The sequence below is a fragment of the Alnus glutinosa genome, chromosome 11 (assembly GCF_958979055.1).
Source record: "Alnus glutinosa chromosome 11, dhAlnGlut1.1, whole genome shotgun sequence".
In the NCBI taxonomy this organism is placed as follows: Eukaryota; Viridiplantae; Streptophyta; class Magnoliopsida; order Fagales; family Betulaceae; genus Alnus; species Alnus glutinosa.
This window is the reverse complement of record NC_084896.1, coordinates 11,986,553-12,014,282: the sequence shown is the minus strand read 5'-3', so window position 1 is coordinate 12,014,282 and position 27,730 is coordinate 11,986,553. Positions and strand designations below refer to the sequence as shown.

General features: G+C 40.2%; 1 protein-coding gene across 1 annotated transcript; it reads right to left on the bottom strand.

Moving 5' to 3' along the window:
• Window positions 1–171: 171 nt before the first annotated feature.
• On the bottom strand, window positions 172–20,690 carry LOC133880903 (partner of Y14 and mago). Its single transcript, XM_062319860.1, has 4 exons — window positions 20,389–20,690; window positions 14,222–14,338; window positions 9,229–9,477; window positions 172–486 (listed from the first exon to the last, which is right to left on the bottom strand). The coding sequence occupies exons 1-4, from the start codon at window positions 20,587–20,589 to the stop codon at window positions 343–345; spliced, it is 711 nt and encodes a 236-aa protein (XP_062175844.1). The 5' UTR covers window positions 20,590–20,690; the 3' UTR covers window positions 172–342.
• Between the last annotated feature and the right edge of the window lie 7,040 nt (window positions 20,691–27,730).

Genomic DNA, 27,730 nt, shown 5'->3' with positions numbered 1-27,730 from the left:
GTGCTTTTTTCTTTTTCTTTTCTTTGGGGGGGGGGGGGGGGGGGGTGGTTGTTCATGCATTTGAACTAATTGTTGGCTTGCTAAATCCAGAGCGGTGGGACGAAGAAAAAAAAAAAAAAAACCTGCCAAAAATATTAGAGATGAAGAGTTTTTGTACGGAATACCCCTGACTGGTGGAACAACTGCGACAATTAACTCATATGGTCAATCATGTGTAATAAAACAGCTGAAGGAACAAAATCTAGATAGATGAACTTCTGTTCCTACCATACAGGGTTCTAAACTTTATCAAGAAAGCATCAAGGAAAGAAACTAAACAGTTTCTCCGACCCCAATCCTAATTCAAGATGCTACCATTTCAGCTTTTTTATCCTCCAAATGTTTTAGCTCCTTATGCCAGCCTTCAAGCTTTATCAGTTTGTCCAACTGTTCTGGCTTCATATCTTCTTGTGCAGTTTTCTGCTGTTGAGATTCAGCAAGTCGAATCTGCAGAATTGAACAAACAATTAAGTGAACTAGTATATAAAATGGCATTTACACATAAAGCATGAGCCTTCAAGCAAATATTTGGGCGGTTGTAGTTTTTGATGTTTCCACCAAACCATAGACTTGACAAGTGCCAGGGATTAAGGGAAGTGATTGATAGGAATCAAAGGATAGGGATAAGGGTCAGTTTTGGTGCTTGGCTAAGGGTAAGAATAAGGGGTGCTGTTTTGTGTATTGCTTACTTTTGTTAGGTTTGTTTTGAGAAGTGTTGGTTAGTGTCATTATCAATTGGGTTCGATGAGTATGTTAGTTGATTGGGTTGGATGAGTGTTAGTCGAATAAAGGATCAAACGATCCTCTTCTATAAAAGGAGGTGAGTAGAGCTGGGGGGAGTCATTGAGTAATTTTATCAAACAGCTTGTATGTAGTGAACTCCTACCCGTGTTTGAGTCTTATTTTCATCTAAATCAATTCCATTTTTACAATTCCATCATCTCAATCCAATTTCCAGTTTACAATCCAACCACAATCAGTTGATCCTAATCACAAGAATCCATCAGTGATGCCCTTGATTTTCCTCATGCCTCCCTCCAATTGAACCAAGAAAAGGTTGAGTGAGCCAAAACTAGTACGAATGACCTTTATTTTTTGCTAATTCACTCACTACAATTTCCATCATCCCCCTTATGCCTATCTAACTACAGATTAGATAGGGAAGCAGGGTGTATTTGCCCTTTATTCTGGTGGTTGGTGGGTTTGGAGTGGCAATCTGGTTAATCCACGGATTTGAAAAGTCACACCTCTGAATTTGACTGAATTTGCTTTTTTTTTTTTTTCCTCCAAAAAAAAAGAATGTGCATCGTTAACATTGGGTTGAACACAAGCCTCACAAGAATATCCGGGTTTCAAAGCCACTGAGCCACTGTCTGTTAAGCTTTTGAATAAACTAGTTGTTAAACTTATTTATTTATTTTATTTTTTATAAGTTAACAAGTCTTATTGAAAACGTAAAGCACCCCCTAAATACACCGAAAGTATACAAAATGAATCATTTAATTAGAAAGAGAAAAACGAATAAGGAAATCGACATAACTAAGCGACAATAGGGATAAAAAAGCCACCGTCCAAAGATAACAAGTATGAAAAAACAAAGCTAAAACATTCTCCATTCAACTCTCCAAGTCTTCAAAATACCTATTATTTCTTTCCTTCCAAACACACCAAAAAATGTAGATCGGCACCATCTTCCAAATTGCAGCACTCATCGGCCTACCAGATTTTCACCAACAAGCAAACAAGTCGATAACTCTTCTAGGTATAATCCAAGACAAGCCAAATCGAGTAAAGAGAGCATTCCACAGAGCGGAAGCCACATCGCAGTGAAGTAGAATGTGGTCCATTGATTCCACATTTCTTTTGCACAAGCAGCATCTGTCCACTACAATAATAAACCTCTTCTTGAGATTATCCATTATAAAGATCTTGCCTAAGGCCGCTGTCCACGCAAAAAAAAAAAAAAAAAAAAAAAAAAAAAAAAAAAAAATCCTGCTCTTAAAGGAGCATGAGTTTGTCACACATTCTTTCATGGGAAGCGACTACCTTCAGAACAAGCCAAAAAGCTAAAGAAGGACTTGACCTTGAACATGCCTCTTTTGGAAGAGACCCACCAAAGTCTATCTTCACGACTTCTACTCACAATGACTGAGTGCAACACTTGGAAGAAGGAAGCAAAGCCATCCACTTCCCAATTATGCGCCTCTCTAACAAAGCTTACGTTCCACTAAGTGGAACAGCCCAAAAGCTCCATCTTATCTGTAACAGAGGCATCCTTCACACGAGCAATGCCAAATAGAACAGGAAAAGTTTCCTTCAGAACTGTATCCCCGCACCATAGATCATGCCAAAATTTTGTCCTAACCCCATCCCCTACCTCAAATCTAGCAAAACTATAGAATGTCTCCCACCCTTTCCTGATGTTCTTCCACAACCCCACTCTAGGGAGCACCACCCACAGGCTCTAGGGAGCACCACCCACCCCACCAACTGCCAAACATGGAATCCTCTGCAATTCTCCACCAACCATCTCTCTCAATCCCATACTGCCACAACCATTTAATTGACAGAGCACAATTGAACATCACCAAGTTCCTGATACCCCGCCCTCCCTCTTAAATTGGGGTACAAACCTTAGGCCGGCCCCGCTTACCAAGTGATATTTGAACTCTTCACCAATCCCACCCCATAGGAAATCCCGTTGTAACTTCTCAATATGTACTGCAACACTCCCAGGTAGAGGGAATAAGGACAAAAAGTACATGGGTAAATTGGCGAGGGTACTGTAAAGAGCTTATGAAGTTTTTCACATAATCACAGTTATCGTACTTTAGTACAACAATGAACCAGATTCTGGGATCACTATCTTAGCATAACTCACCAGCTCTGATGGATAGCCCACTAGTGCATTTTCCCTCTCTTTTTATATCCTCTTTTAACTTCTTTATTGTATCTTGCCACTTTGTTCCCACTGCTCTTAGACAAGGAAACATATTTGAAATCCAACCCATTTTCTTTTCTATTCGCTACTTTGAAAAAGATTTACAAATAGAGGCTTTCCCCTGATTGCTCCCTTCAAGATAGCAAGGCCATGCATTTATCTACTTCTAACTGAAAGTTCTCCTAAAAAAATTGGAGCAAAAAGACAAACTGAGGTACTCAAGCTTGGCTTGAGATTGGCCTGGTAAGAAGCTACTCAATTGACCTACTACTTGGGTTGTAGACAAATCTTCGGCAGTCTGTTATGAACCTCAACTTGAGATTGGCTCAATAAAAAAACACCCTTGACATCACATCATCTCCCCCCCTCCCTTTAACAGACAAAACACCCACATTATAGTGCCCCAGGTGCACAATCAGTATAAGCAATGGCTTTTCAGCAAGTAAAATCCATCCACAATCAGATAAAATATCACACAAGCAATTATAATAATTAAAAACGGCCTCTTGCCCAGAAAATATCATTTTAGAAGTCTAGACCTCATCCAAGGTAGCCTGCCTACTCCATTTCCTTTGAACCATTTCTTTATAGATGATCAGCTCAGCAAAATCAGATGAGAGAGAAAAAGCAAGAAAAAAATGACAAGGAAACGAAGAAGTAGAAAAGAAAAGAAGCAGATGTATAATAAAACAAAGGTGACAAACAGCAGTCAGCTCACAAATCAGTAGTGAAATCACACAGTAGCGCGTGCACACAAACATTATGTGATGAAAAGGCAAAAGCACCCTATACAACCTCGTTTTCGCACAAACATAAAAATTGGTAAGGTAAGACTCCCCCACTAAGTTTGATCATATGCAGCCATTGCAAAATATTTAACTGATTAATGCTAAAAGCTTTTCGGAAGGTTTTCCCTGATTTCTGCATTGAATTTCATATATCAAGTGCCAACTTTCTTTGTTAGTAGAATATCTCAGATTAACTGTACAATCTGCCTTTATTCCTCTGGTGAAACACAAGGTTTATGCAGATTGCAGCCCAAACATAACAACTGTAAACCAAATCAATAGGAAACTGCATCTCTTGCAAGGAAGATTATTGTATTTTTTTTTTTTTGATAAGTACAAGGAAGATTATTGTAAGAGCCATTATGCTACAATCTGGAGCAGCACGAGGCAAACCACGGGTAGACCTAATGGCTTAACTACTTACAAGCTCAATAGAATATAGGGAAAAGAAAAAAGAGAAAGCTAAAACTCTTCTGGGCTAGGCACAAAAAATTTTCAGAGTGCATCATGCAGGCGCCTCGGTATATTAAAAACAACTTCACACAATGCATAAACAAACAACCTAATTGACACGTGAAGTGAAAGGAACATAACACTTCTCCTGGGATCATCAAATAAATACCTCGCTCATTGTCAAACTTAAAACTTTTTTCCCTGAGCTGTCAAACTTAGCATTTAAATCCAGATGAGAGCAACCAGACTAGTGCACAACAAAATAGTCTCTCTGAACCGGGTTACAACATACTAAAAACTAAAAAGAAGACCAATGATCAGGAATGGGACCTAGAACACTCGAATACCATGTCATGCCACCAGAACAGAGAAGAAGAGAACAAAAGATCCAACCATAAATTCCCCAAAATGCAAGTAAACCCATCAATCTATTCTATATTGTTCAGATAAAAAGACCATAATACCCTCATGTTTAACCAATTTGAGGCAGTACTGCCAATTCCCAGAAAATGGTTGATTTCTATTTCACATGCTATAAATGTAACCTGTGGGTGTTCATTATTATGTAATGCACTGATTTTTACACTCAAATCTTTCTAGGTTCATTTTACTCAAGGTTTAGACCTAATTCATGCTTAAGGTAATCTTGAGCTATATTATATTCTTTGATACTAAGACTAAGAAATTTTGAACGAAGACTATGGACCCTTTGGTGTATGTGGACCATCAACATATGAAAGAAGTGATCATTTTCTTAAAAAGAGAACCATCCAGTAGTAAGTTATAGTAAGTTCCTAGATAATAATGCTTAGAAATTTAGGGTGAAAACTGTGGACCCTTTGGCATGTGCAGACCATCTAAAAGAAAAAGGAAGCAACATTCTTAAAAATTGACAGGCCTGACGGAAAGAGAAAATTGATGGACAAGAAATGAAAAAGAAAACAACAAACCTAATTGACTCAACAGTTAATCACGTGTAAGAATCATGTGTGAGAAGGATGCCTTAATAAGATTATTCCAGAATAAAGAAAACGAAACAAAGAAACTTACATTACGCACAAAGACTGCAATTTAATATGTAGCATATACATTATACTCCATTTGGAATCAGATAATGGGTAAAATTCAATTGAACACTACTGGTGCAATTCAGATAAATTGATGGATATTTTATTCTACTTTTGTCATATTATTGGTTTTAACCCCAAGGGGTTGGCTTAAGTGGCAAGGGCATTGGTCTTTGTGGTAGTCCCACGAGGTCAAAGGTTTAAATCCCCTTTAGTGCAAACAATTCCTTAGGGCCAGTTCGCTGGCAAAGCTAGAATATTATTCGATCCATGTGGAGGGAGCGCTTTACACGGATCCAAGATTTACCTGACACGGGTGGGTACACGAAGCAGTCATGCCTTGAAGGGGTTCCTCGTCATAAAAAAATAAAAATAAAAATAAAAATAAAATAAATTCAATTGATCTATTTTCCAAAATTATCCTATCCACAAATAAGTAGAAATTGAAGTAAGAAAAAGTCTTACAATTTGTAAATAAAAATAAAATTCTATTACGACTTCCAAAGAAAAAACACAAGTGCACACATGCGCACACGCAAAACAAAAGAAATCCAAAAAACTAAGGGTTGGTTTGGTAAACTGCTGGAAAAGTCTTTTGAGTTTCAAACATTGAAAACTCTTTTTAAAACTAGTTAACCAAACAGATTTTCAAATGTTGCCTCCCACCACTAACACATTTTTCAAAACAAACTACAACACACTTCTAAAAAAAATAAAAATAAAAAATAAAAATATTTCTAAAAAATAACTTAATATTTAAAAAATTAAAATAATTTTTTTTTTTGATAAGTAAAGAATTTTATAAAAAGCGTAAAAGACGCCTCTAAGCATACAGGAAGTATACAAAGAGGAAACCAAAACAGGAGAGCAAGAGGAGAGAGGAAAAACACCCGAAAAACCCAAAAACGTAAGGAAACCCAAAGACCCCTACAAAACCAGCCCACAAAACCCAGAGACTAAAACATTACATCAGAGGCTCTCTTGCCTTGCCCCGGCTAGAACTAAAACCCCTAGCATCATAGTTAATAGTGCACTCTAGGTTCTTTACTTCACGACACCCTTTAAACTTTGGAGTGGGGACTGGAGCCTCCAGACGATGCTCCACATCAATTAGAGCCATGAAGTCCAAAAAGGCCTTCTCATTCCCCTCATGAGAAACCCCCAAAGTTTGAAAGCAGAGGCTAAGATCAATAGCTGTCCTGGGAGAACCACCAAGCTTTTCAAGACCACCTCCCCGTGAAGAATCATCAACAAAAGTTGCCCCGGAAGACTCGCCCACTTTTGAAGGAGAAGGAGCCATGCCCTTTGGGAGAAGAAAGCCACGCCGAAGGAAAGGCTGACAACCCTTGTCAAGAGCAGGAGTAGACATTAACCCATCCTTTGATGGTTCAAATAAGGGCTTGGTAGCATCCCCAAATGACGGCAAGGAAGGAGCTTTGGGAACACCGAAAGTCTCAAGAGCCTCCTCAAGCAGAAGCTTATCCATTTTGCCAACCTTATTCTTCCGGGAGTATTTAAGCACAGACTTGGATTCCAACGGGTAAATAGGCGCTCCAGACTCCGACATCACAGGAAGAGAAAAACCCAACCTTTCACCAAGGGCTGCCGCTTCTGATAAGCAAACGCCGGGGGTTGGACCAAACCCATCTAGAGCCGGAGAAGGAGCCAGCAAATCGCAATAAACCTCAGAAGAAGACGGCAACAGAGGATCCTCACCTAGGGCGAATCTCACCATGGACGTTGAAGACAGCTCAGCTGCAGAAAGCGTCTGGTTGCAACCCATGTCTGACTGCTCCAGAGCAGCGGCAATCACCTCCACTAAAGCCGCTGGAGATGAGACCTTCAAAGAAGAAGGAGAGTGCACAGCAGACACCGAGCACTCACTTGACGAACAGCCTGAATCAAACGGCGCCCGCCAAAGCCGTCGGGTCCAAGGACAAACTCGGACTCGCTCTCAAACCCACAGAAAAAGCGTTGGAGCCCCGTACCTGATCAAAACCTGACAAGGAAGACTTCTTAGACCTACATCCCACTCTACAGGACCTATCCAAACGTCTCCAGCCCAACCCATAACCACTCTTAAGCAATCGACCCAACCCAAATCTGCCTATTCTCCACTTCAGCCCAATAGAGGAGTGCAAGCCCGAAAAAGGCCTACGCTCACAAGCCCAACCAATCCACGCTTCAAAAAGACCAAGAAGCTTCCTGAGAACCCCAAACTCCTCTGAGGTGTCACCATCACACTTCTTCGAGCATGCCAAACTGCCTCTTCTGGACATGAAACCCCTCTGAAGCGTCACCATCACCCATTGCAGCCCTCTGCATGGAACACGCCAGACTGCACCCACAAGACCCTCGAAACTTGGAGCCACCAACAAGAGGGTCTTTACCTAGAGGATCAGAAGAAAAACACTCCATTGCGTAGCAGTCCACCGCCTGCCGGATCATCTCCTGCTCCCGACCCATTGGAATAATCTTCTCCATCTCACACCAGACCACACGCACCTATAAAATGGTTGTGCTTTTGCCACCACTCTGTTTGGCTGCCACCACCTAGGCTGCTAGATCACACCACAGTGGCAACAAATGTTTTTAATTTCTTTTTTTTTTTTTTCCTTTTCATTTTTATTATACTTCATAAAAATATTTTTCAATTCTAATTTTTACAAAACACTTCCAAAATTTTACCAAACCAATTTTCAACTTTTTCTCAAATGTGGCCCCCACCAAATCAATTCTTAACTTTTAACTTTTTCAAAGCCCAAAACACTTCTCAAAATTTTATCAAAAAGACCCTAAATTTGATCACTGAAAATCATGGCAGCAACTAGAAGCCCCTTAGCCTAAACCTAGAGGTGGAGAAAGATCAAAAGATGGAATTAAAGCGAAAAATGAACAAAAAAATTAGAGATTGAAGCATTTCGTCCTAGCTGATCCAGTCATGAATCCAACCCTCTTACAAAAAAAAATGAATCCAACCCCAACAAAAGCCCCTTCTTCATCAAAACAAATTGCACCAATCGCACCAAAACACATTGAATCTCTCTAGGATGCATCAAACTATAATCGATACCTATAAACTGCAGAAAACTCAGGCAGAGTACAAACAATACCAATAAATTTCAGAGTTTTCTAATAAGGTACAAACAATATATGTGAAGTCTTAATCTACGAGTTGTCTTTATTGGCAGCAATGAAATCTGCTGAGAACTCTGACAATGAGGTTGAGTTTAAATCATGGATTAAAGGTCTCACACACACACACAGGGCGTTTTTCTTATTTGGTATGTAAAGAGCAGAGTGCTAGGGATCAAGAGACAGGACATGTATTTTTGAGAAATCAAAAGGACTAGTGGTAAGACCCACTGCAAATGAATTTTTTTTTTTTTTTCAAAAATCTGACCCATTTTGAGGAGAACTTTTCCTACGAAATGCTATCAATTTATTTCAGTTGAAATCTAGCTGCATTTTCCATTCCAAACACACTGCTAATATCCCAAGTAAAAATCAAACTTATAAGTTCTTAGATTACTACTCATCTCGTACTTCTCAAAAAATAAAAAACAAAACGGATTACTACTCTTCTCTTGCATGATGGAGATAATTATTCATTATTATCGGTAATCAATAACCATCCCAAGCATTGCAAATCAAGAATGATTTTTTTTTATTTTTTATTGGTAAGTTGCACACGCACTTGGTGGGACTTGAACCCATGACCTCATCCTCCAACTTGCTACAAAGGGAGGAAGTACCATTTGAGCTTAAGCTCATTGACCAAAACTAAATATTAAAACTTCTACCCACCCCTTTTGACCAAACTAAAAAGACAACAGTATATATTTCGTAATGAGTAACAGGGTCAATACAATGTCAAATGTGAAACATGAACAATATGGTCATTTGTATTTGCAGGAAAGGCTAAATGCATGAATCCTACCTTCTTTTTAAGTGCTCGAATTCTTTTATCAATATCTTGAACTGGATTTCCTGAATTTGAACCCTCTGTTGAGTCTGAGGGTGGGGTGATTACAGTAACATTTGCAGAAACAGCTAACTCATTCATCTGAGACATTAACTGCTTGACAGATTCCGATCCATTATCCAAATCTTCAACATGTAGTGCTTCTTCATTTTCAATCTCCCCAGATAGTGCTTGCTCCGAGTTCTTATCCTTTTCAAGAGCAGCCTGCAGAATTAATCAACACAAACAAGCAATTTGCATGAGATCCATAGGAACTTTTGATTCACAATAACACGGATCAATACAAACAACTGCACTTTTTCAGTCCTAGTGCCTATGCACTAGCTCATCAAAGGTGTTCAACAAAATGCTCCTAACGACAATGTGCGACCTAGATGAGCTTTGGGCTCAAACCAAGCCGAGGTGCATAAGAATTACACTAGCTGTCCTAGGGCTAAGTGAGGATTCCATATAATGGAATTCTTATACTTGCTAGCCACCAATAATTATAGTACCCCTCACTCTTTCTTTACCTTTTTTTTTTTTTTTTTTTTTTTTTTGGGTTAAAGGTAAAACTTCACTAAATATAAGAATAGCAAACCTTCAAGGAGTGAAAGCACAAAGATCATACCAGGCATAATTTAACAAAATAAGAATTCTATCTTCAAATATCTCCAAAGCGTGCCCCATTTTTAAGCAAATATTATCTCCATCATCAGATCAGTGCCAAAAGAGATTAAGGCACCAATATCTGCAGCTAATCATGTAACATCTACATGTGGTACCAAATTATTTTTCCAATTTGGCCATTTTTTTTTTTTTTTTTTTTGCAATAAGAAGCGACAACCATGTCATTCCTCATTCTTTAAAAATCTGGTCACTTACTCCATTGTCTTCAAAATTTTAGAACAAGAGCATGCCAAAAATTAAGGGTCAAAGAAATGCTTCTATGTCTTCACTTTCAAATTACTTGGATAATTGGTTTTCAGATGTTACTACTCTAGTTGGTGATAGATTAGACTAAGGATCAAAGGCAAGCTATCATACATTTGTGAAAGGTAATGAGGTGATATGGCAAAGCAGGAAGCAGGGCTTGATGGCTGCAGCATGTGCTAAGGCAAAGTAACACACTATGCCTTGTGAGACCTTTGCACGCTATGGCTGAATTTTTTTCCTACATAAGATAGAAGTTGGAGGTTTTTTATCCTAGGAAGATGTTGGCTAACAATCACATCACCCTATCTAAAGGTAACAAACAGCCGTTTCATGAATAAAAAAAAAAAAAAAAAAATTTACAACATGACTTCCACCAAATGAACTGCTAAATTGCTAAATAATTTGATCACCATCTCATTTTTTTTTTTTTGATGAGTACAGAATTTTATTTAAGTGTAAAGGCACCCCTAAGCATACAGGAAGTATACAAAAAGGACATCAAAACAGGAAAGAGGGGAATGAGAAAAATCACACGAAAAACCCAAAAACAGGAGAAAAACCATAAGCCCCTACAAAACTAGCCCACAACATCCAGAGAATAATACATCACATTAGGCCGTTTTGCCTTGCCCCAGCTAGAACCAAAACCCCTGGCATCATAATTGATCGAGCACTTAAGGTTCTTCACTTCACGACTTCCTTTAAACTTAGAAGTAGAGACTGGAGCCTCTCGATGATGTTCCTCATCAATTAGAGCCATGAAGTCTAAAAGGTCCTTCACATTCCCCTCGTGGGAGACCCCCAAAGTTTGAAAACAGAAGCTAAAGATCAATCGCTGCCCCGGGAGGACCACCAAACTCTTCAAAACCACCTCCCCACAAAGATTCACCCACTTCTGAGACAATCAACAAAGGCGGGCACCCAGGCATAGACTGGACTGAAGAGAGCGGAACCTCACCTACTTCTGATAGAGAAAGAGTCGCGCTGCTTGGGAGAAGGAAGCCACGCCGAAGAAGAGGTTGACAACCCTCGTCTTGAGCAGGAGTAGACACTATCCCATCATTTCTTGGAATTGAATTATAGACTAGCTCAATGCCAACAATTTTGCAAGTGTTGGCGGTTCCCACCAAGAACATTCATGCTTGTGGAGCAAGATGATTGGCACTAAGAGTCGATTTGTAAATTGGATTTGAGATCCAACAATCAAGTACATCTCTACAACTAGGGCCTTTAGAAATCTACACAGAGTGAATGAGAATTTCTTTAGGAGAAATTGCACTTCAAAAACTTTGCAGTCAAGGATGTTCAACTATAATTTCGCTATCTCATATTAGTAAGTACATCATTATTAGGTTTCCTAAAGTCATTCTTGAAAAAAGCTGGCACAGTCATGGGGACATCGATCAAAAGCTTGAGTTACGTGTCCAAAATGGTATTGTACTATCAGATCAAGTGGATTTAGTAATAGACACCTGTTCACATTCCAACTTCCTTCTCCTTTCAGGCTGCATCAGAAATATGCAAGGATTGTCAATGACATAGCTTACCTATTAGAAAAGAGACGGCTCCTACCGGAAAACAAAGTCATTCAAGTTCCTTTTTCCAAAGAAGTTCCACTCTAATGGCCCTACAAGTCATCTACCTAAAATGAACACTCCCCTTCCCCTAGGGCAGGTGCACAAAACTTGTCCTAGAACAAATGGGTTCAAAGCAAAACCAAGAGGAATAAAATGAAGTATAAATGTCCACAGATAAGATTAAGAGACGTGCGGGGATACATTAAAAGGGAGTACCTCTTTTAGGCGGATATAATACTTCATTCTCAACCTAAAATTTAGCTCTCTACTTTGAAGATGTTTACCTAGAACAGAAACCAATTGAACAAATAACAATAGACAACCTTATCTGTATGAGGTCAACCTCTCCTAATGCATATGCTACATGTAAGATCTCGGTGAGTTCAACTGTCAACTCTAGAATTATAAATTTGATTAGAAATTTGGCTCACTTTATGATGGAAACCAAGGAGCTGGACATGCTGATCATACACATGGGAATGGAGCTGAAGTTGCGCAAAACCCTTTGTCACTTCCTAGTGGCCCAATTACAAGACTTAGAGCCAAACGTTTCAAGGAAGCACTAAATGGGCTAATCCAAGAGAATTGGGCTGATTCTAAAAAGACCAAGATGGGCTCAAATAATAATCAAGGCTTAGTCCATGTCATCAAAGCAATTGAAGAGGATAATTAGCATGCAAAAACGTGACCAGCATGATTTGACCATTAAAGGGTGTGAACTTGTTGAGTTTCAAGGATATTAAATAGGGGAATGAACTTGGTCTTGGCTGATTATGAATTTAGTCATTTAGTTATTTTGGCTGCCTCTAGAAGTCCAAAGAGACCTAAAAATGTGGGGACTTGTTTATGTTGGCACTTGTGTTGCTTTTAAAGCTATAGTTAAGACTTTTCCTATTCTTGGAGGGTTGTTCCAAGTATATAGATGGGCATTACGAATTTTGTAAGATATAGATTTTTGTTTTCAGAAAATTATTATTGTGAGGTCTTGTGTTCCTCTTAGTTCTTGAAAGAACTTCTTGAGCTTATCAAGTTAATCTTGTGGCGTTCAAACAACCAAACTTATCACCTTGATTCTTGAAGAGATTCAGATTCTTGGTGTGGCGTTTCAATCCTTCGTAGTCTTGGTTTCTCATCTAGTTAGGTGACGGGTCAAGCCTCAACAATTCTTGTCTACACGATCTTGGGGTTTCAAACCATCATTGCTATCGGGTTTCATCACATTTGTTGGTGGAGTTCATATCATTTTGGTATCAGAAAATTATTATTGTGAGGTCTTGTGTTCCTCTTAGTTCTTGAAAGAACTTCTTGAGCTTATCAAGTTAATCTTGTGGCGTTCAAACAACCAAACTTATCACCTTGATTCTTGAAGAGATTCAGATTCTTGGTGTGGTGTTTCAATCCTTCGTAGTCTTGGTTTCTCATCTAGTTAGGTGACGGGTCAAGCCTCAACAATTCTTGTCTACACGATCTTGGGGTTTCAAACCATCATTGCTATCGGGTTTCATCACATTTGTTGGTGGAGTTCATATCACTTTATTAATACAAGAGTATAGAACCAAATCACAGCACAAGATAGAGAATTTTCAATTAAACAAGAACATAGAAAAATTGTTGGTTTCAATCTTCTATCTTTTTGCAATAGAGTGGGTCATGCCTAGAAGGCCGGTGGACTTGTTGGTTAGATGGAGAGATCAGTTGGGAAGCCATTGCATTTTTGAAGCTTGGATGATGCTCCTCTGTGCATAATATGGTGCATTTGGAGAGAATGGAACACAAGAAACTTCGAAGATTGTGTAAGAGTTTAGTGTTATAGCTAAGAGCTGGTATGTTCAAATCTCTTTACACTTGGATGAAGGCGTACAATAGTCCTCACTTTTCTAGTTTTACTAAATTTATGGACTTGTGTTCTTTTTCTCCCTAATTGGGGGTCTCTCTTATATATTCATGAGTATTTTGATAGCGCCCCTCTGCATTTTCTAGTGAGATTGATTTATACACACACACACACATATATAGTCACATGTTTGAAAACTTGTAGTCTTATGAGAAGCACGAGAGAGAGTGTGTTTTCTCTAGTGTTTGGGTGGTTACCCTATCCTTGCTGGATTTCCTTCAGCAAGTACAATTCATTAAACTGATAGATAAACACAAATAACACATGGATATAAAGTTGGGCATACAGCTAACCACTGTAATAGAGGGCTATCAGCTATATATATCCCTAACAAGCAAAAGAAATCTGGATCTTGGAGAAATAAGGAACCCATGCTATCAGAGAGAGTTGAAAAAGAAAAGAGAAAAAAAAAAAAACAAAAGCGATTCTTCTCTTTAAAACTTTGCTGAGCAAACCCAAAAGTACTTGATCACAGTGATAAACAAAAGATAAATGAATTCCACTTAACAGGAAAATAATCTTAAAATTGAGGCAATTACAGCAAAACAAGAAAGTAACATGCCTGTAGCCGCTTCTCCTTCTTTCTTTCATTCCTCTTTACTGACTTAGTCTTGGGTTTTGCATCCAATTCAGGATCATAGCCCGGAGGCCCTGCTTGCGAGGCCATCTCCTTTTTCCACTGCATTACAAAAGCACAACAGAAACCCCATTAAACCTTGAGAAATAAGCCACTTACAAGAATCTGTGTGCTAAGTAAAAAAAAAAAAAACTTGTAATCCTATGCTTTTCTTCATTTGAACTAAGAGCGTTTTTCACTCTTCTGTTTTCAAACTCTAACCTACAGATAATGCAACTCTTTTAATCATCTAATCTATAGTTTCCACATATTTTAGGTAACATAAACAGAAAATGATAAAAAATTATGAAATATTATCTTCTCCTCTTCTGACTTTCCCAGCAACCAAGAAAAGGGTAAGAGGGAAAAGAAGAGCAATTTACGTATATACTTCCATCTTTGTTTGTGATATCAGAGACAAGAAAAGAATTTTTCTTTTGTATAGTTAGTTTGTTGAGTTAAGTTAGTTTTTCTGTTATTCCAGCTGTACAGGTAGTTTAGTTTTCTGGCTTGTATTACTCAGCCTATATATTTGTATCTTGAAACACTTTTGTAATTACCCAATTCATTTTTTCAATCAAAGAGTTCTTTCTTTTCATCGCTTTCTCTGTTTCTCTCTAAACTTGACATGGTATCAGAGCATACATCCATGGCGTCGGAAATCCCTTCATCGTCTTCTCCAACTCCACCCGCTAATAATCCTCCACCACAAACTGAAAATCCGCCTCTTCAATTCACCATTTCCCCTTCTATCTTTACCAATCCAGCTAGTCCTTTCTATTTGCCTCAAGGTGAAAGTCCTGGAGCAGTTCTTGTATCTCAACCGCTTGTCGGTGAGAATTACAACACCTAGAACCAATCGATGATAATGGCTCTTACTGCCAAGAATAAGCTGGCGTTCGTTGATGGATCTCTTCCTCAACCTGCGATTGAATCTGGTGCTGAATACCAGGCTTGGGTGCGCTGCAACAACATGATTCTGTCTTGGATTCTGAATTCGGTTTCCAAAGAAATTGCCACAAGCGTCATCTATATTGATACTTCTCACGGTATGTGGATTGATCTCAAGGAATGTTTTTCTCAGAAAAAACGGACCTAGGGTTTTTCAATTACGGAAGTCAATTTCAGTCCTTTCTCAAGGAAATTCTTCTGTTAGTTCGTATTTCACTCATTTGAAGTCACTCTGGGATGAACTCAGCAATTATCGTTCAATTCCCCCATGTTCTTGTGGAGGAATGAAGGTTGTTGCTGAGAATTATCATCAGGAGTATATATCTATCATTTTCTCATGGGACTTAATGAGTCTTTTGCGGCTATTCGAGGTCAAATTCTCCTTATGGAACCTCTGCCTTCTGTGAATAAAGTTTTTTCTTTAGTCATCCAAGAAGAAAAACAACAAGAAATCTCTGTGAAGTCACAGATTCTCGGTCAAGAATCTACTGCTCTTATGACAAAATCTACTGCACCTGTTTCTTGTTTCACAAAATAGTCTTACCGCAAAGAGAAGCCCGTCTATACTCACCGTGGAGTACTAGGTCACACTGCTGAAAAGTGTTGTCGCCTGCATGGCTTTCCACCGAGTTTCAAATTTACCAAGAATCTTCGGAATTCTTCACCTGCACATTCTGCAAATCATGTCCAGGAGATGGACATCAATTCTTCTCAACAGAATGACTATCATCAGGTTGTGCCTCAATTGACTATCACGCCAGATCAATGCCAACAGCTTCTGTCTCTTCTCCAACAACAGTCCATCGCTCCTCAATCTTCTGCAAACATGGCAGGTAGCATTTATGCATCTTCCTCTGCTCCGGCTTCTACTTCATCCCAAGTGTCAGGTTACACTTCTAGTCATTATAATCTTGATTTCAAATACTCTGTTTTTTCCGCTGCTTATCTAGTAAAGCCTCCTGTTTTACATTCAAAACACACTTCCTGGATTGTTGATACAGGGGCAACTGATCAAATGATCAATTTTTTTTGATAAGTAAGATAATTTCATTAAAAAAAGCGTAAGGCGCCCTTAAGTACACAGGAAGTATACATAGAAGCAAACTCAGCTAACCTACATAAAAACCCAAGAAAACCCACAAGAAACCCACAGGAAACCCACAAGAAAACCCCTAACAAGCATATAAGGAACACCGAACCCAACCCCAATACCCCAACAGGACCCCCAAAACCCAAAGGAAAAACCCCAGAACCCGAGAAAAACCCAAGAGAAACACTCCTCAAAATAAACCAAGCAAAAACCGAACCCGATGGATGACCCACAGACCCACCCAAGCAATAAAGGCACACAACTCTACAACATAAAGTCCTTTCCTATCCTACGCCTAGCGGAAGATTTATCGTCGCCATAGTTGATAGAGCTATGCAGATTTAGAAGCTCCCTTTTTCCTTTAGACTTTTGGCGCGATATCATCTTGTCACGCTGAAATTCTTCTTCCATGGCATCCCGAATAGCCAACACCTCGTCCCCAAAAGCATCCTCTAGCGCCCAATCCAAAGGCGACACATCCCAAAGATCAACGTCCTCCTCCCAAACCACAATCTCCCCGTTATGATCAAAACCGATCGGCCAATTCCGAGATTGGGAGAAACTATTACCCTCAACGGATGAAGAAGTGGAGCAACCTCTAGGAGGGGAGGAAGGCCTGACCATCCCTACATCGATAACCTTCCGAGGCGAATCCATAATGGCTGGCTTATTTGGGCGGGGGTTAAGAAACCCTTTTTTGAGAATGCCCGTCTTCACTGGAAGCTCTGCAACTTTCTTCGTTGGAGTCTCTACAGCCGAAACCTTCTTAACAGCTAAGTCGGCAACCATCTTCGATGCTTTCAAGGAGTCTGAAAGAAGCACCTCGTTCCACTTCAACGAAACCCCTTCCCTGAGAACCCTCGCCTTCTTGATATAACTATGAAATGGCTTCGAGACTACGGGGAACGAAGAGCTCAATTTCTCCCCCAACTCAGTCGCTCCAATGGAAGGAGGGGACGTGAGTTGAGAGGCCGCCATAGAAGCATCGACCGGATTGCAAAGTAGAGGAGGGGACACCAGAGCCGACAGAGAATCAACCTGGACCACCGGAGGAAGAGACACCTGAACCGGCGAGGGGGGAAACCCAAAAGGCTTAGAGGCAGTAGCCCGGCTAGGTACTACCTTCAAGCAGCTAGACTCTTCCCCTGAAAATGAAAATCGAGCTGGAACAACCCCTGGAACAGCTGGCGACGGCGCCGGCGCCGGAAGAACAGGAAGCACCCCTGGGGCTTCAAAACCTTCCCCCGGCAAACGAACCAGAGAGAGCCCAGAAGACGACGTCCGAACCGGAGAAGCCTCTGGAACCGCCGGCGACGAAGGCTCCGGCCGAAGAAGAGCAAGAGACGGCGCCGGAAAAGGAGACGCCCCTAGAGCTGCTATACCCTCCTCTGACGAAGGAGCCACCAAACCTCCAGGAGAAGGCCGACTGAGAGACAACCCAGAAACAGACTCTGGCTTCAACTCCGGCGAGATTGTAGACGATCGAGAATTAGGTTTCGGCAAGAGTCGGGCCAAGCGAAAACCAGAACGTTTTCGACCTAGGCCAAACCCGACAAACTGGCCCAAAAAATTCTTAATAGCCCGACCCAAGACCGCTTTCAACCCGTTGACCAGCTTGCTCCACGTGCGCAACATCGAAAATTCGAAATTCGAATTTGAATTTGGAGAAGGCCTTTTACCCAGAGAATCAAGCGACCGGTCTTTAACCAACGGGTCAGCCGGACGAGACTCCACAGCGAAGCAACCCACCGCCGAGCTCAGTACTTGCTCAGTATGACTCGTCGCCGGGGGGGACACAAGAGCTACCGGCTCCTCCGACGATACCCTCAACCCAGAACGATGATCCCCCTCGGCGGGCAGTTTTTTCACAGCGTTGGACGGAATCGAGCACAACACCTCCGCAAAAGATGGTCCCGTCCACTTTGAAGCCAAACCCAAACTCGGCCCTAAAGCCTTCGCATCCTTCTTGGTCGACGAAGACGAGGGACCAAGCCCTGTACCCACCGTAGTAGAGAGGAAATCGACAGCCTTACTCAACTCTCCGTAGAATTTCTGCCATCCCCTCCTTCCACGACCCTCAGGGATGAAGATTAACCCTTTCCGACCGCCCAGCCCAAAAGTTGTCGCCTCTAAGAAGCGCCCAGCTTGGTTCCCACCCGTCCGAGCAATCAGAACTTTTGAGCCTTTTCGGAATGACTTGATAACATCTTGTTCTTCCGGTATACCCAACAGCATCTCCAGTGTCGCCGCTAACCATTCTGAGCACTGAACACTCAGGACAACCTCGCCCAAAAACCTTTTTCTCTTCTCCACCACCCTCAGCACCGACGCCCCATCCAAAACCACGAAAGCAAAAGCCTTCGCCTCCACAGTAAATCTCTTCTCCATCTCGCTACATCTCCATAGGAGATGCAGTTCGTAGATCTGCAGCCCAGTAAAAGGTTGGCTTTGGCGTACATCAACTATTGAGCTAGAATAGAAACAAACTAATGCTGGAGCCTAAACAAATGATCAATTGCCCATCCCTTTTCACAAAAATCACTGCTGTTGTATCTACTTTTGTCAAATTACCTAATGGTTCGGTTGTTCCTGTAACACACATAGGCATTGTTGTTATATCAGAAAGTCTTACACTGACTGAGGTCCTTTGTGTGCCTTCTTTTTCTTTCAATCTAATTTCTGCTAGCAAAATCATCAAATTCTTAAAAGCCTGTCTGATTTTCCTTGCTGGTTTCTGTTTTATCCAAACTTTGTGCCCTTGGAGGACGATTGGAGTGGGTAAGGAAGCAGGCAGCTTGTTTTATCTCCTGCAGCAACCGAAGGTTTTCTCCATATCATCTTCACCCACACCGGTTATCAGAACTTTCTTTGTTTGCTTTAATTCAATAAAGTCTTCATTTTCTGATGTATGGCACTATAGATTAGGCCACCCATCTGCTTCCCGAATGCATTTTCTTCATACTAATGTTCCTTAAATTCCTTGTAATTCCAAAGACATATGTTCTATATGTCCTTTAGCTAGGCAGCATCGCCTTCCTTTTCCTATACATAGTGCTGCCACTTGTATGCCTTTTGAGTTGGTTCATTGTGATATCTAGGGGCCAATGGCCAATACTTCAATAAATGGCTCAAATTTTTTTCTCACAATTGTGGATGATTATACTCGCTTTACTTGGGTGCATTTGATGAAACACAAATCTCAAACACGTTCACCCATTCAATCTTTTTTTAGCCTTGTTCATACTCAGTTTAATCTCAAAATTAAATGCATCCAAACTGATAATGGTTCTGAATTTAAAATGGATACATTCTTTTCCACTCATGGTACAATTCATCAACTTTCTTGTGTTGAAACTCCACAACAAAATGCTGTTGTGGAAAGGAAACACCAACATTTGCTTAATGTAGCTAGAGCTTTAAAGTTTCAATCTCATGTTCCTATTTCTTTTTGGGGTGATTGTATTCTAACCGCTGCTCATATCATCAATAGAATTCCTACTCCTTTGCTGTCAAATAAAACACCACATGAAATGCTTTATAAAGTTTTTCCTTCCTATAATCATCTTCGGATTTTTGGATGTCTAGCATACATTTCTACTCTTTCTAGGCATCGGACCAAGTTTTATTCTAGAGCTCTTCCTTGTGTTTTCATTGGTTATCCTTTTGGTACAAAAGGATATAAATTTTACAATCTACATACACAATCCATTGTTATTTCTAGAGATGCTGTTTTTCATGAGCATGTATTTCCTTTTGCTATAAATCTTACTCATACCTCTGCTGATGGCTCTTTTCTTAAACCTCTTTCTTCATCATTAGATTTTCCTGTTTCTTAGATTTGATAAGGCAATTTACAAATAACAAGAAGTTCTTGCATCTTTCTTGTTGACAGGTCCATAAGAATTTTTTTTTTAAAAAAAAAATGCAGCGATTTTGTAGATAGGGTCGTATGTTTTGTCTATGAATGTGTGCGTATGGAAAAATATATACATAAAAAGCTGATATCATAGTTTTCCTAGGGATGCCTGAGTTTTCCGAGCAACAAAACAAGGGGGAGAAAGTGAGTAGGTACCAAGGCGCCTTTGGATTGGTAAATGGCGACTTCCTCTTGAGGGACATAGCCAGCCCTAATCCGGATGGGCTTACGGAGGGTCCCATCGGGTCTCCTGGTCGGCGCCAGAAGTCTCTCCCCTTCTTTCAGGCTTTTGCTCAGCTCCTCCAATTGGTTCAGATCCTCCTCTCCTCCTCCTCCTCCTCCATTGCTGCTCGCCATGATGTTGCCAAGCCTTTAGGACTTTCCCACTGATGCTGACATGCTGTTCAATGGCTTCTAAAAACACAGGGATTTTTTTTCTTTTTCTTTTTCTTTCTCTTTCATCTTCATCTTCATCTTTCTTCTTTCTTTTCTCTGGGCTTCTGTAGTCTAGCCCAACCCGGATTTCTTAGCATGAACCCAACCCGACCCAACTCATTTTTCACTTTACTTTTACAGTTTACTGCTAAATAAAGTCTCGTTTTTAACGTGGACTGTGGGCTAGTAGAGTTACCGATTGATTTTTTTGTTTTTTTTTTTTTTAAAAGAGTCACCGACACAAGGCCCTATAAGTAAGTCTTGTTTTAAGAAAGAGATATGATTCTTTGCTAATTTTTCACACAACTAAAAACACAATTATCCTATGTGGGAGGAAATCATAAAATAATTGTGATTTCTTTTTTTTTTTCAAAGTGCCTATAGTTCACTGCCACATAAAATAGTTGTATTTTAAGTTGTGTGAAAAGTTGGCAGAGAATCATATCTCTTGCCTGCAATTCGATGTTTATGTTACCCTGTCAAGGGTCGGAAGCAGGTGTCAAGACCGGTTGTCAAGACCGGTTGTCAAGAATAAGAATAAGGAAAGAATACATTGGTGATTTTGATACTATGTTTAGGATTGTTTCTGTGTCTTTTGTTTGTGTTGGGATACTGTGGATGTCATTCTTATTATTAAGAAAATAATACATTGGTGAATTTGATATTGATGTCACAGAAACATTGATGGTGCAGATACCTCATCCCAGTGCAGAGAGCATCTGATCTGATCACAGACGCTTTCGTTATTTTGCAGGTAGATTTGAATGTCTTTATATTTGGAAAAAGAAAAGCACATGCCTCTATTTCATGCCTTCATCTCTCCATATTCTGTAGCAACTTATTTATCAAACCAATCCAATGTGATCGGATGCGCTCTGCACTAGGGGATAAGGTATCTGCACCATCAAACCTATACAAGGGTTTTTTTTTTTTTTTTTTTTTTTTTTTTTTTTTTTTTTTTTTTTTTTTTTTTTTTTTTTAATGTTCTTATTGTTAGTGACAGATTCTGAATGATAAAGTGTTGAGCTCCAATTGGGTCTTCGACCGGAGGGAAATAGATATTTGCAAAACAAATAAGGCTTACCGGAAATTGGCCAACGACGTCTCCTCTAATGGTTAAGTCAGTAAAGATTTTAATGGAGAGTAAATGAATTTGTAGAGAAAATTCATTACCTTACCTGTGTCAAATTTTCCTTATATATCAATGTTGTTTTTCTCAAACTTACCACTATAATCTCAAAGATTCTCTGCATTAATTGCTACCATGTGCGGATTACCTCATAGGTGGCAATTGGACGTTGCTAGACGTTCCTGATATGGTCCATTGGGGACATTTTGGCTTTGATAGGTACAACTTGTCAGTCGTACGATCTAGTTTAACCGGTCCAAGTATAAAGTTCATTAAATGCTTAGATACTAATAAAGGAAGGGAATCTCATGCATTTAATATTCCTTAATTAGTCCGGCAGTCAACACAGAGATGCCCCCGATCCTTGGAGGTTCTGGGGTTCTTTGTTATCTGTGATCTCCACACGCCTATGAGTAGACACCTCATACCGAGGTCCAAACACTTTCTCTACACTATTGAAACTCAGCCACGTAATCACCATAACGTTTTGACTAGGCCCGCCCCATGGTGTGCGCCATTCTTAAGGACGGTGATCAATATTTCCGAGCTACCCCCAAGTTCTCTTATCTTTGAATAAGAAGATGGAGAGAATTAAGAGATTGTACATTCAAGACTTAACGCCTTTGCTCACCGTCTATTATTGGATCCTTTAATTACGTAACATTCTATATTTCAAATTCCGAAAATTTTGGCTTTCTCTCTTGTAACAGCATTGTTAGTCTTTAAATCATTTATGGGAAGGAAAATGTTAGATTTACAACACCAATACAACAACTGCACAACAACCCTTCACATGAGGGTGGGTCCAACACAGTGGGGCCCACCCTCATGTGAGGGGTTGTTGTGCAGTTGTAGTGATGGTGTAGTGCAAGAATCAAATCTCTTATGGGAATTGCCTTGGCAATTACGCAAGCCTTTAATTCCCATGCGGTTAGGTGCATCCGTTGCCTTGTAGATCGCATACGCACTAATGACTCCACTCCTATATATATGCACCTCTCTTCATCAAAACTTTCTCGAGTCTTCAATTATTTTGAAGAACTTATTTTTAAGAATTCTCCTTGGTGTTCTTCTCTGATTCCTTTTTTTTTTTTTTCCTTATTACATGGCTTTGATTGCCAAACCCCTCTGTAAGTTCGTCAAAGACAGTGCGAGTTTAGAAGTTCCAGGTCCAGGAACAATCATTCCCTGCGACGGTTCCTCATGGATGTGTAATCTTTGGCTTTGAATGTGTCAGGGTTTGCAACCTCCGGCTTTGTATCCTCATGTTCCTGTTACTCTAGCAGGAATAGTGCGGCGCCCTAGTTCTGGTCCCTACAGATTCCATCAACGGGGAGAGGTTGCACATCTCGGCAGTTGGTTGGGAGGCTTCGCCTTCAAGCAAGAGCTAGAAGATTCAGTACTTCCACAAGTGCTGATCTCCGGAGGCTGTACTCGTCAGCTTCCATAGTGCCCCCGGCGTGTGCCTAGTCTTCCAACTCCACGCCCCCTTGGCTTCAGATGTAGGTCAAAGTGGTCCTGAGCACTGAGTCTCGGGTGTTGCAAATTTCCAATTACTTAGACCTTGTAAAATTTGAATTCCTTGTAATCAAAGTTGTACACTCTTTGTAACGAAGTTGTAAATTAATAAAATTATGGATTTCTGCCTAATGTTTGAGTGAACGAATATTTAACACAATTCCATAATCTCCCCTACTAGGATTAAGGTGACCCCCTTAACATCTTCAAGACCATAAGAAAGCTTCTCATTATTCTTCTCTTTTATATATATATATACCAGGATCACGGCCTGAGGGCTTCCTGCTCTCATTTAAGGATCAATGTTCGGGTGTTCAAGATTTTTCCTATCAAGGCTGGGCCAACCTCCAGGGAATCAAAGGCCATAAATATTGGTTTACCATTCTTAGACTCCTAAAGAGGGTCATCATAATGGGTGCCTCGAAACGTGCATTTTGGGGTTTCGAGGCGTCGTGCCAGCGCCACATGTGGCACCTCAAGGCAAAAACCGTGATGGTGATTTGATAGGAATTCTAGCCACACGCATTGGGCGACAATGTGACTTCACCGTTTATGATTCTAGGGACACTCAATCGTCAGACTTATCACTCTATGTACCCTTAAAATTAGGGGTGTGCAGCGGTTCGGAAGGCGGTTAAATCGGGTAAGTCGGTTCGGTTAACTGACCATGTCGGTTAAGTCGGTTAATTCGCCGACATTTAACCGACAAGGATTTATTTCGAAGTTATCGGTTAATGCGGTTAAAGTGGTTAACGCGGTCGGTTAAGGAGTCGGTTAACTGTCGGTTAGGTCGGTCGGTTAAGTCGATTTTGGTTAAGATTAAGCCTTAAAATGGGCCTTCTGGCCCTTCTTATTTTGGGCCTCATTTTTTAATGGGTCAAAAAGACTCAAAATAATTTTAAGGCCTTTACAGTTTATGCTTTATTAGTTTATTTTTTAGGATTTGGCAAATTGGCAGCAGGCCCAGGCTGCCTGCCTAGCCGACAGCCAGTAGGGCCACTGGGCTGTTATTTTCTTGTATCTACTAGACTACTACCTTGAGTCCTTTTTAGTTTTTAGTTTTTTACATAAATTTTTTTTTTTTTAAAAAAAAAGGGGTAATTACCTTTTCCCCCCATGAACTACCAATTTTTGCGCAAAACCCCCACAAACTACCAACTCGACCAAAATAGAGCATCCAACTACAAAAAACAACCATTTTTCCCCTTCCGTCAGTCAAAGGGGTTAAAACAAATGGTCAACGCGTCACGTAACCGTCACATGCCGTTTTACCGTCATTTTCTTCCTTTTTTCCCCCCATGAACTACCACCATCTTCCTCTTTTTCCCCCATGAACTACCACCATCTTCCAACATGCCCCCACGTAAAACGGCACATGACCTGTTGACTATTTCTTTTAACCCCTCTAACTGACGGAAGGGGGGAAAATGGTTGTCTTTGGTAGTTGAATGCTCTATTTTGGTCGAGTTGGTAGTTTATGGGGGCATCGCGCATTTTTTGGTAGTTCATGGGGGGAAAAGGTAATTACCCCTTAAAAAAAAAAACAATAATACATAAAAACAGAAAATACTCCAGTGGCAGTGAAAATTGGAAAACATAACATAATTACATAAAAATGAAAAATCCAATTCATGGACCACGGGTCCACAGTGACCGCAAATGTGAAACACCGAAATCTGAATGATTGAAATGTGCAATTGTGCTTTCACAGTTTCACTGCTTTGTGCAAAACTCCAAAGTCCAAAATCCAAATTGCAAAATGAGTCAAAATGTCAAATACTCAAATGACTCAAATGCACTGTATCATTATGCACTCAGCCACTCAGCACTTATCACCTGAATACCTGATTTAGTTGATTCTCATTCACTTATGCACTTAGAGTCTCAGACACTCTGACTAACTCAGTGAGTCATTGCTGACTGCTGAGTGATGGAAACCAAGGAGCAGGACATGCTGATCATACACATGGGAATGGGGCTGAAGTTGTGCAAGACCCTTTGTCACTTCCTAGTGGCCCAATTACAAGACTTAGAGCCAAACGTTTCAAGGAAGCACTAAATGGGCTAATCCAAGAGAATTGGGCTGATTCTAAAAAGACCAAGATGGGCTCAAATAATAATCAAGGCTTAGTCCATGTCATCAAAGCAGTTGAAGAGGATAATTAGCATGCAAAAACGTGACCAGCTTGGTTTGACCATTAAAGGGTGTGAACTCGTTGAGTTTCAAGGATATTAAATAGGGGAATGAACTTGGTCTTGGCTGGTTATGAATTTAGTCATTTAGTTATTTTGGTTGCCTCTAGAAGTCCAAAGAGACCTAAAAATATTGGGACTTGTTTATGTTGGCACTTGTGTTGCTTTTAAAGCTATAATTAAGACTTTTCCTATTCTTGGAGGGTTGTTCCAAGTATATATATGGGCATAACGAATTTTGTAAGGGATATAGAATTTTGTTTTCAGAAAATTATTATTGTGAGGTCTTGTGTTCCTCTTTGTTCTTGAAAGAACTTTTTGAGCTTATCAAGTTAATCTTGTGGCGTTCAAACAACCAAACTTATCACCTTGATTCTTGAAGAGATTCAGATTCTTGGTGTGGCGTTTCAATCCTTCGTAGTCTTGGTTTCTCATCTAGTTAGGTGACGGGTCAAGCCTCAACAATTCTTGTCTACACGATCTTGGGGTTTCAAACCATCATTGCTATCGGGTTTCATCACATTTGTTGGTGGAGTTCATATCATTTTGATATCAGAGCCTTGGTTCTAAGGCAAGTTTGACTATCTTTTATTATTGTTTCTATTTTTTTTAATCTCCTGTTCCCTGCTGTGAAAAAAAAAAAAAAAGAAAAAAAATAAAAAGAAAAAAGAAAAGAGCAAAAAAAAAAGAAAAAAAAAAAAAAAAAAAAAAAAAAAAAAGAAGAAGAAGAAAAGAAAAAGTACTCGACTCCAGTAAGAAAATTTCTTACTTTCTATCTTGTTTCTCACCTTATTCAAGTTCTTGACCTTTCTGAGTAAGAAAATTTCTTCTTTTCTATCTTGTTTCTCACATTATTCAAGTTCTTGACCTTTTTGATGAGTTTTGGTTATTTCTCAATTGCTGCTGGATTATTTTGAATTAGTTTCTTGAAGTTCGATTAAGAACTAAGAAGACACAAAAGAGTGGAAAAAGGCAAGAGTGTGTGAGACCAAAAGAGGGTAAAAGCCGTTTAGAGTGAAAACACGAGTGTAAGTGTATTAATTCTTGAGTGAAACACGTGAGGGAGTGCTTGTGAGGATTCTAACCTTGTTTTGCAGATTCTAAACATGTCCAATAATCAAGAAGAAGACACAATCGAAGAATTTCGACAACCCGCAGCTTCGAACCTCCAAATGCAAGCGTTGTTAGGGGAGATCAGGCGTATGTTGAGGGCTGAATTAGAACCTATTCACGAGAGGTTGGACAGGGTAGAAGCAGAAACTCCTAGGGGACAGCAACAAGACAATCCCAATAGGCAACAAGGTGGGCGTGTTCCGTGGCGGAATGTTGAGGAAGAGGCGGAGTTGGAGGAATTTGATGAGCCATATTTGAACCGAGGCAGGTTTGAGCGTGGGTATGGGAATAGAGAAGCTAGGATGGGTAGGCCTAGGAGGGATAATGATTTAGGAAACATAAAGATTAAAATTCCGTCTTTTCAAGGTAAAAATGATCCTGAAGCTTATTTGGAGTGGGAAACTAAAATGGAGATGGTGTTTGATTGTCACAACTACTCGGAGATAAAGAAGGTTAAGTTGGCTGCAATTGAATTCACAGATTATGCCATTGTTTGGTGGGATCAATTACTGATTAATAGGAGGAGAAATAGAGAGCCACCCGTGGACACTTGGGAGGAGATGAAAATGCTTATGAGGAGGCGTTTTGTACCCAACCATTATTATAGGGGATTGTATCAAAAGTTGCAGAGGTTAACTCAAGGTTCCAAGAGTGTGGATGAGTATTACAAGGAGATGGAGGTAGCAATGATCCGGGCTAATGTAGAAGAGGACCGAGAAGCCACCATGGCTAGGTTTTTGCACGGTTTAAATCGTGAGATTGCAGATATAGTCGAGTTGCAGCACTATGTTGAGTTAACAGATATGGTGCATCAAGCCATAAAAGTGGAGGAACAATTCAAACGAAAGGGATTGGCTAGGAGGGGACAACCTATGGCTACCACCAGCCCATGGAAGACAGCTCCAAAAAGGGACGAGCAGCTTCAAAATAAGCAAAAATTTGAACCCTCTAAGAATGCCAAACCAACAACCACCACTACTTCAGGTAACACCGAGGCTTCTATTTCTAAAACACGTGATATTAAGTGTTTTAAATGTCAGGGGCGGGGACACATAGCCAACCAGTGTGTAAACAAAAGGGTGATGGTGATAAACGCCCAAGGAGAGCTTG

Bases quoted from the DNA above. Each gene is read 5' to 3' on its own strand.
- LOC133880903 (XM_062319860.1), bottom strand. From the start codon at position 20,589: ATGGCGAGCAGCAATGGAGGAGGAGGAGGAGGAGAGGAGGATCTGAAC. The intron at 14,339-20,388 runs GTACCTACTCAC...TTTGTAATGCAG, and splicing joins ACCAATCCAAAGGCGCCTTG to TGGAAAAAGGAGATGGCCTC. The intron at 487-9,228 runs GTAGGATTCATG...TCAATTCTGCAG, and splicing joins TTCGAGCACTTAAAAAGAAG to ATTCGACTTGCTGAATCTCA.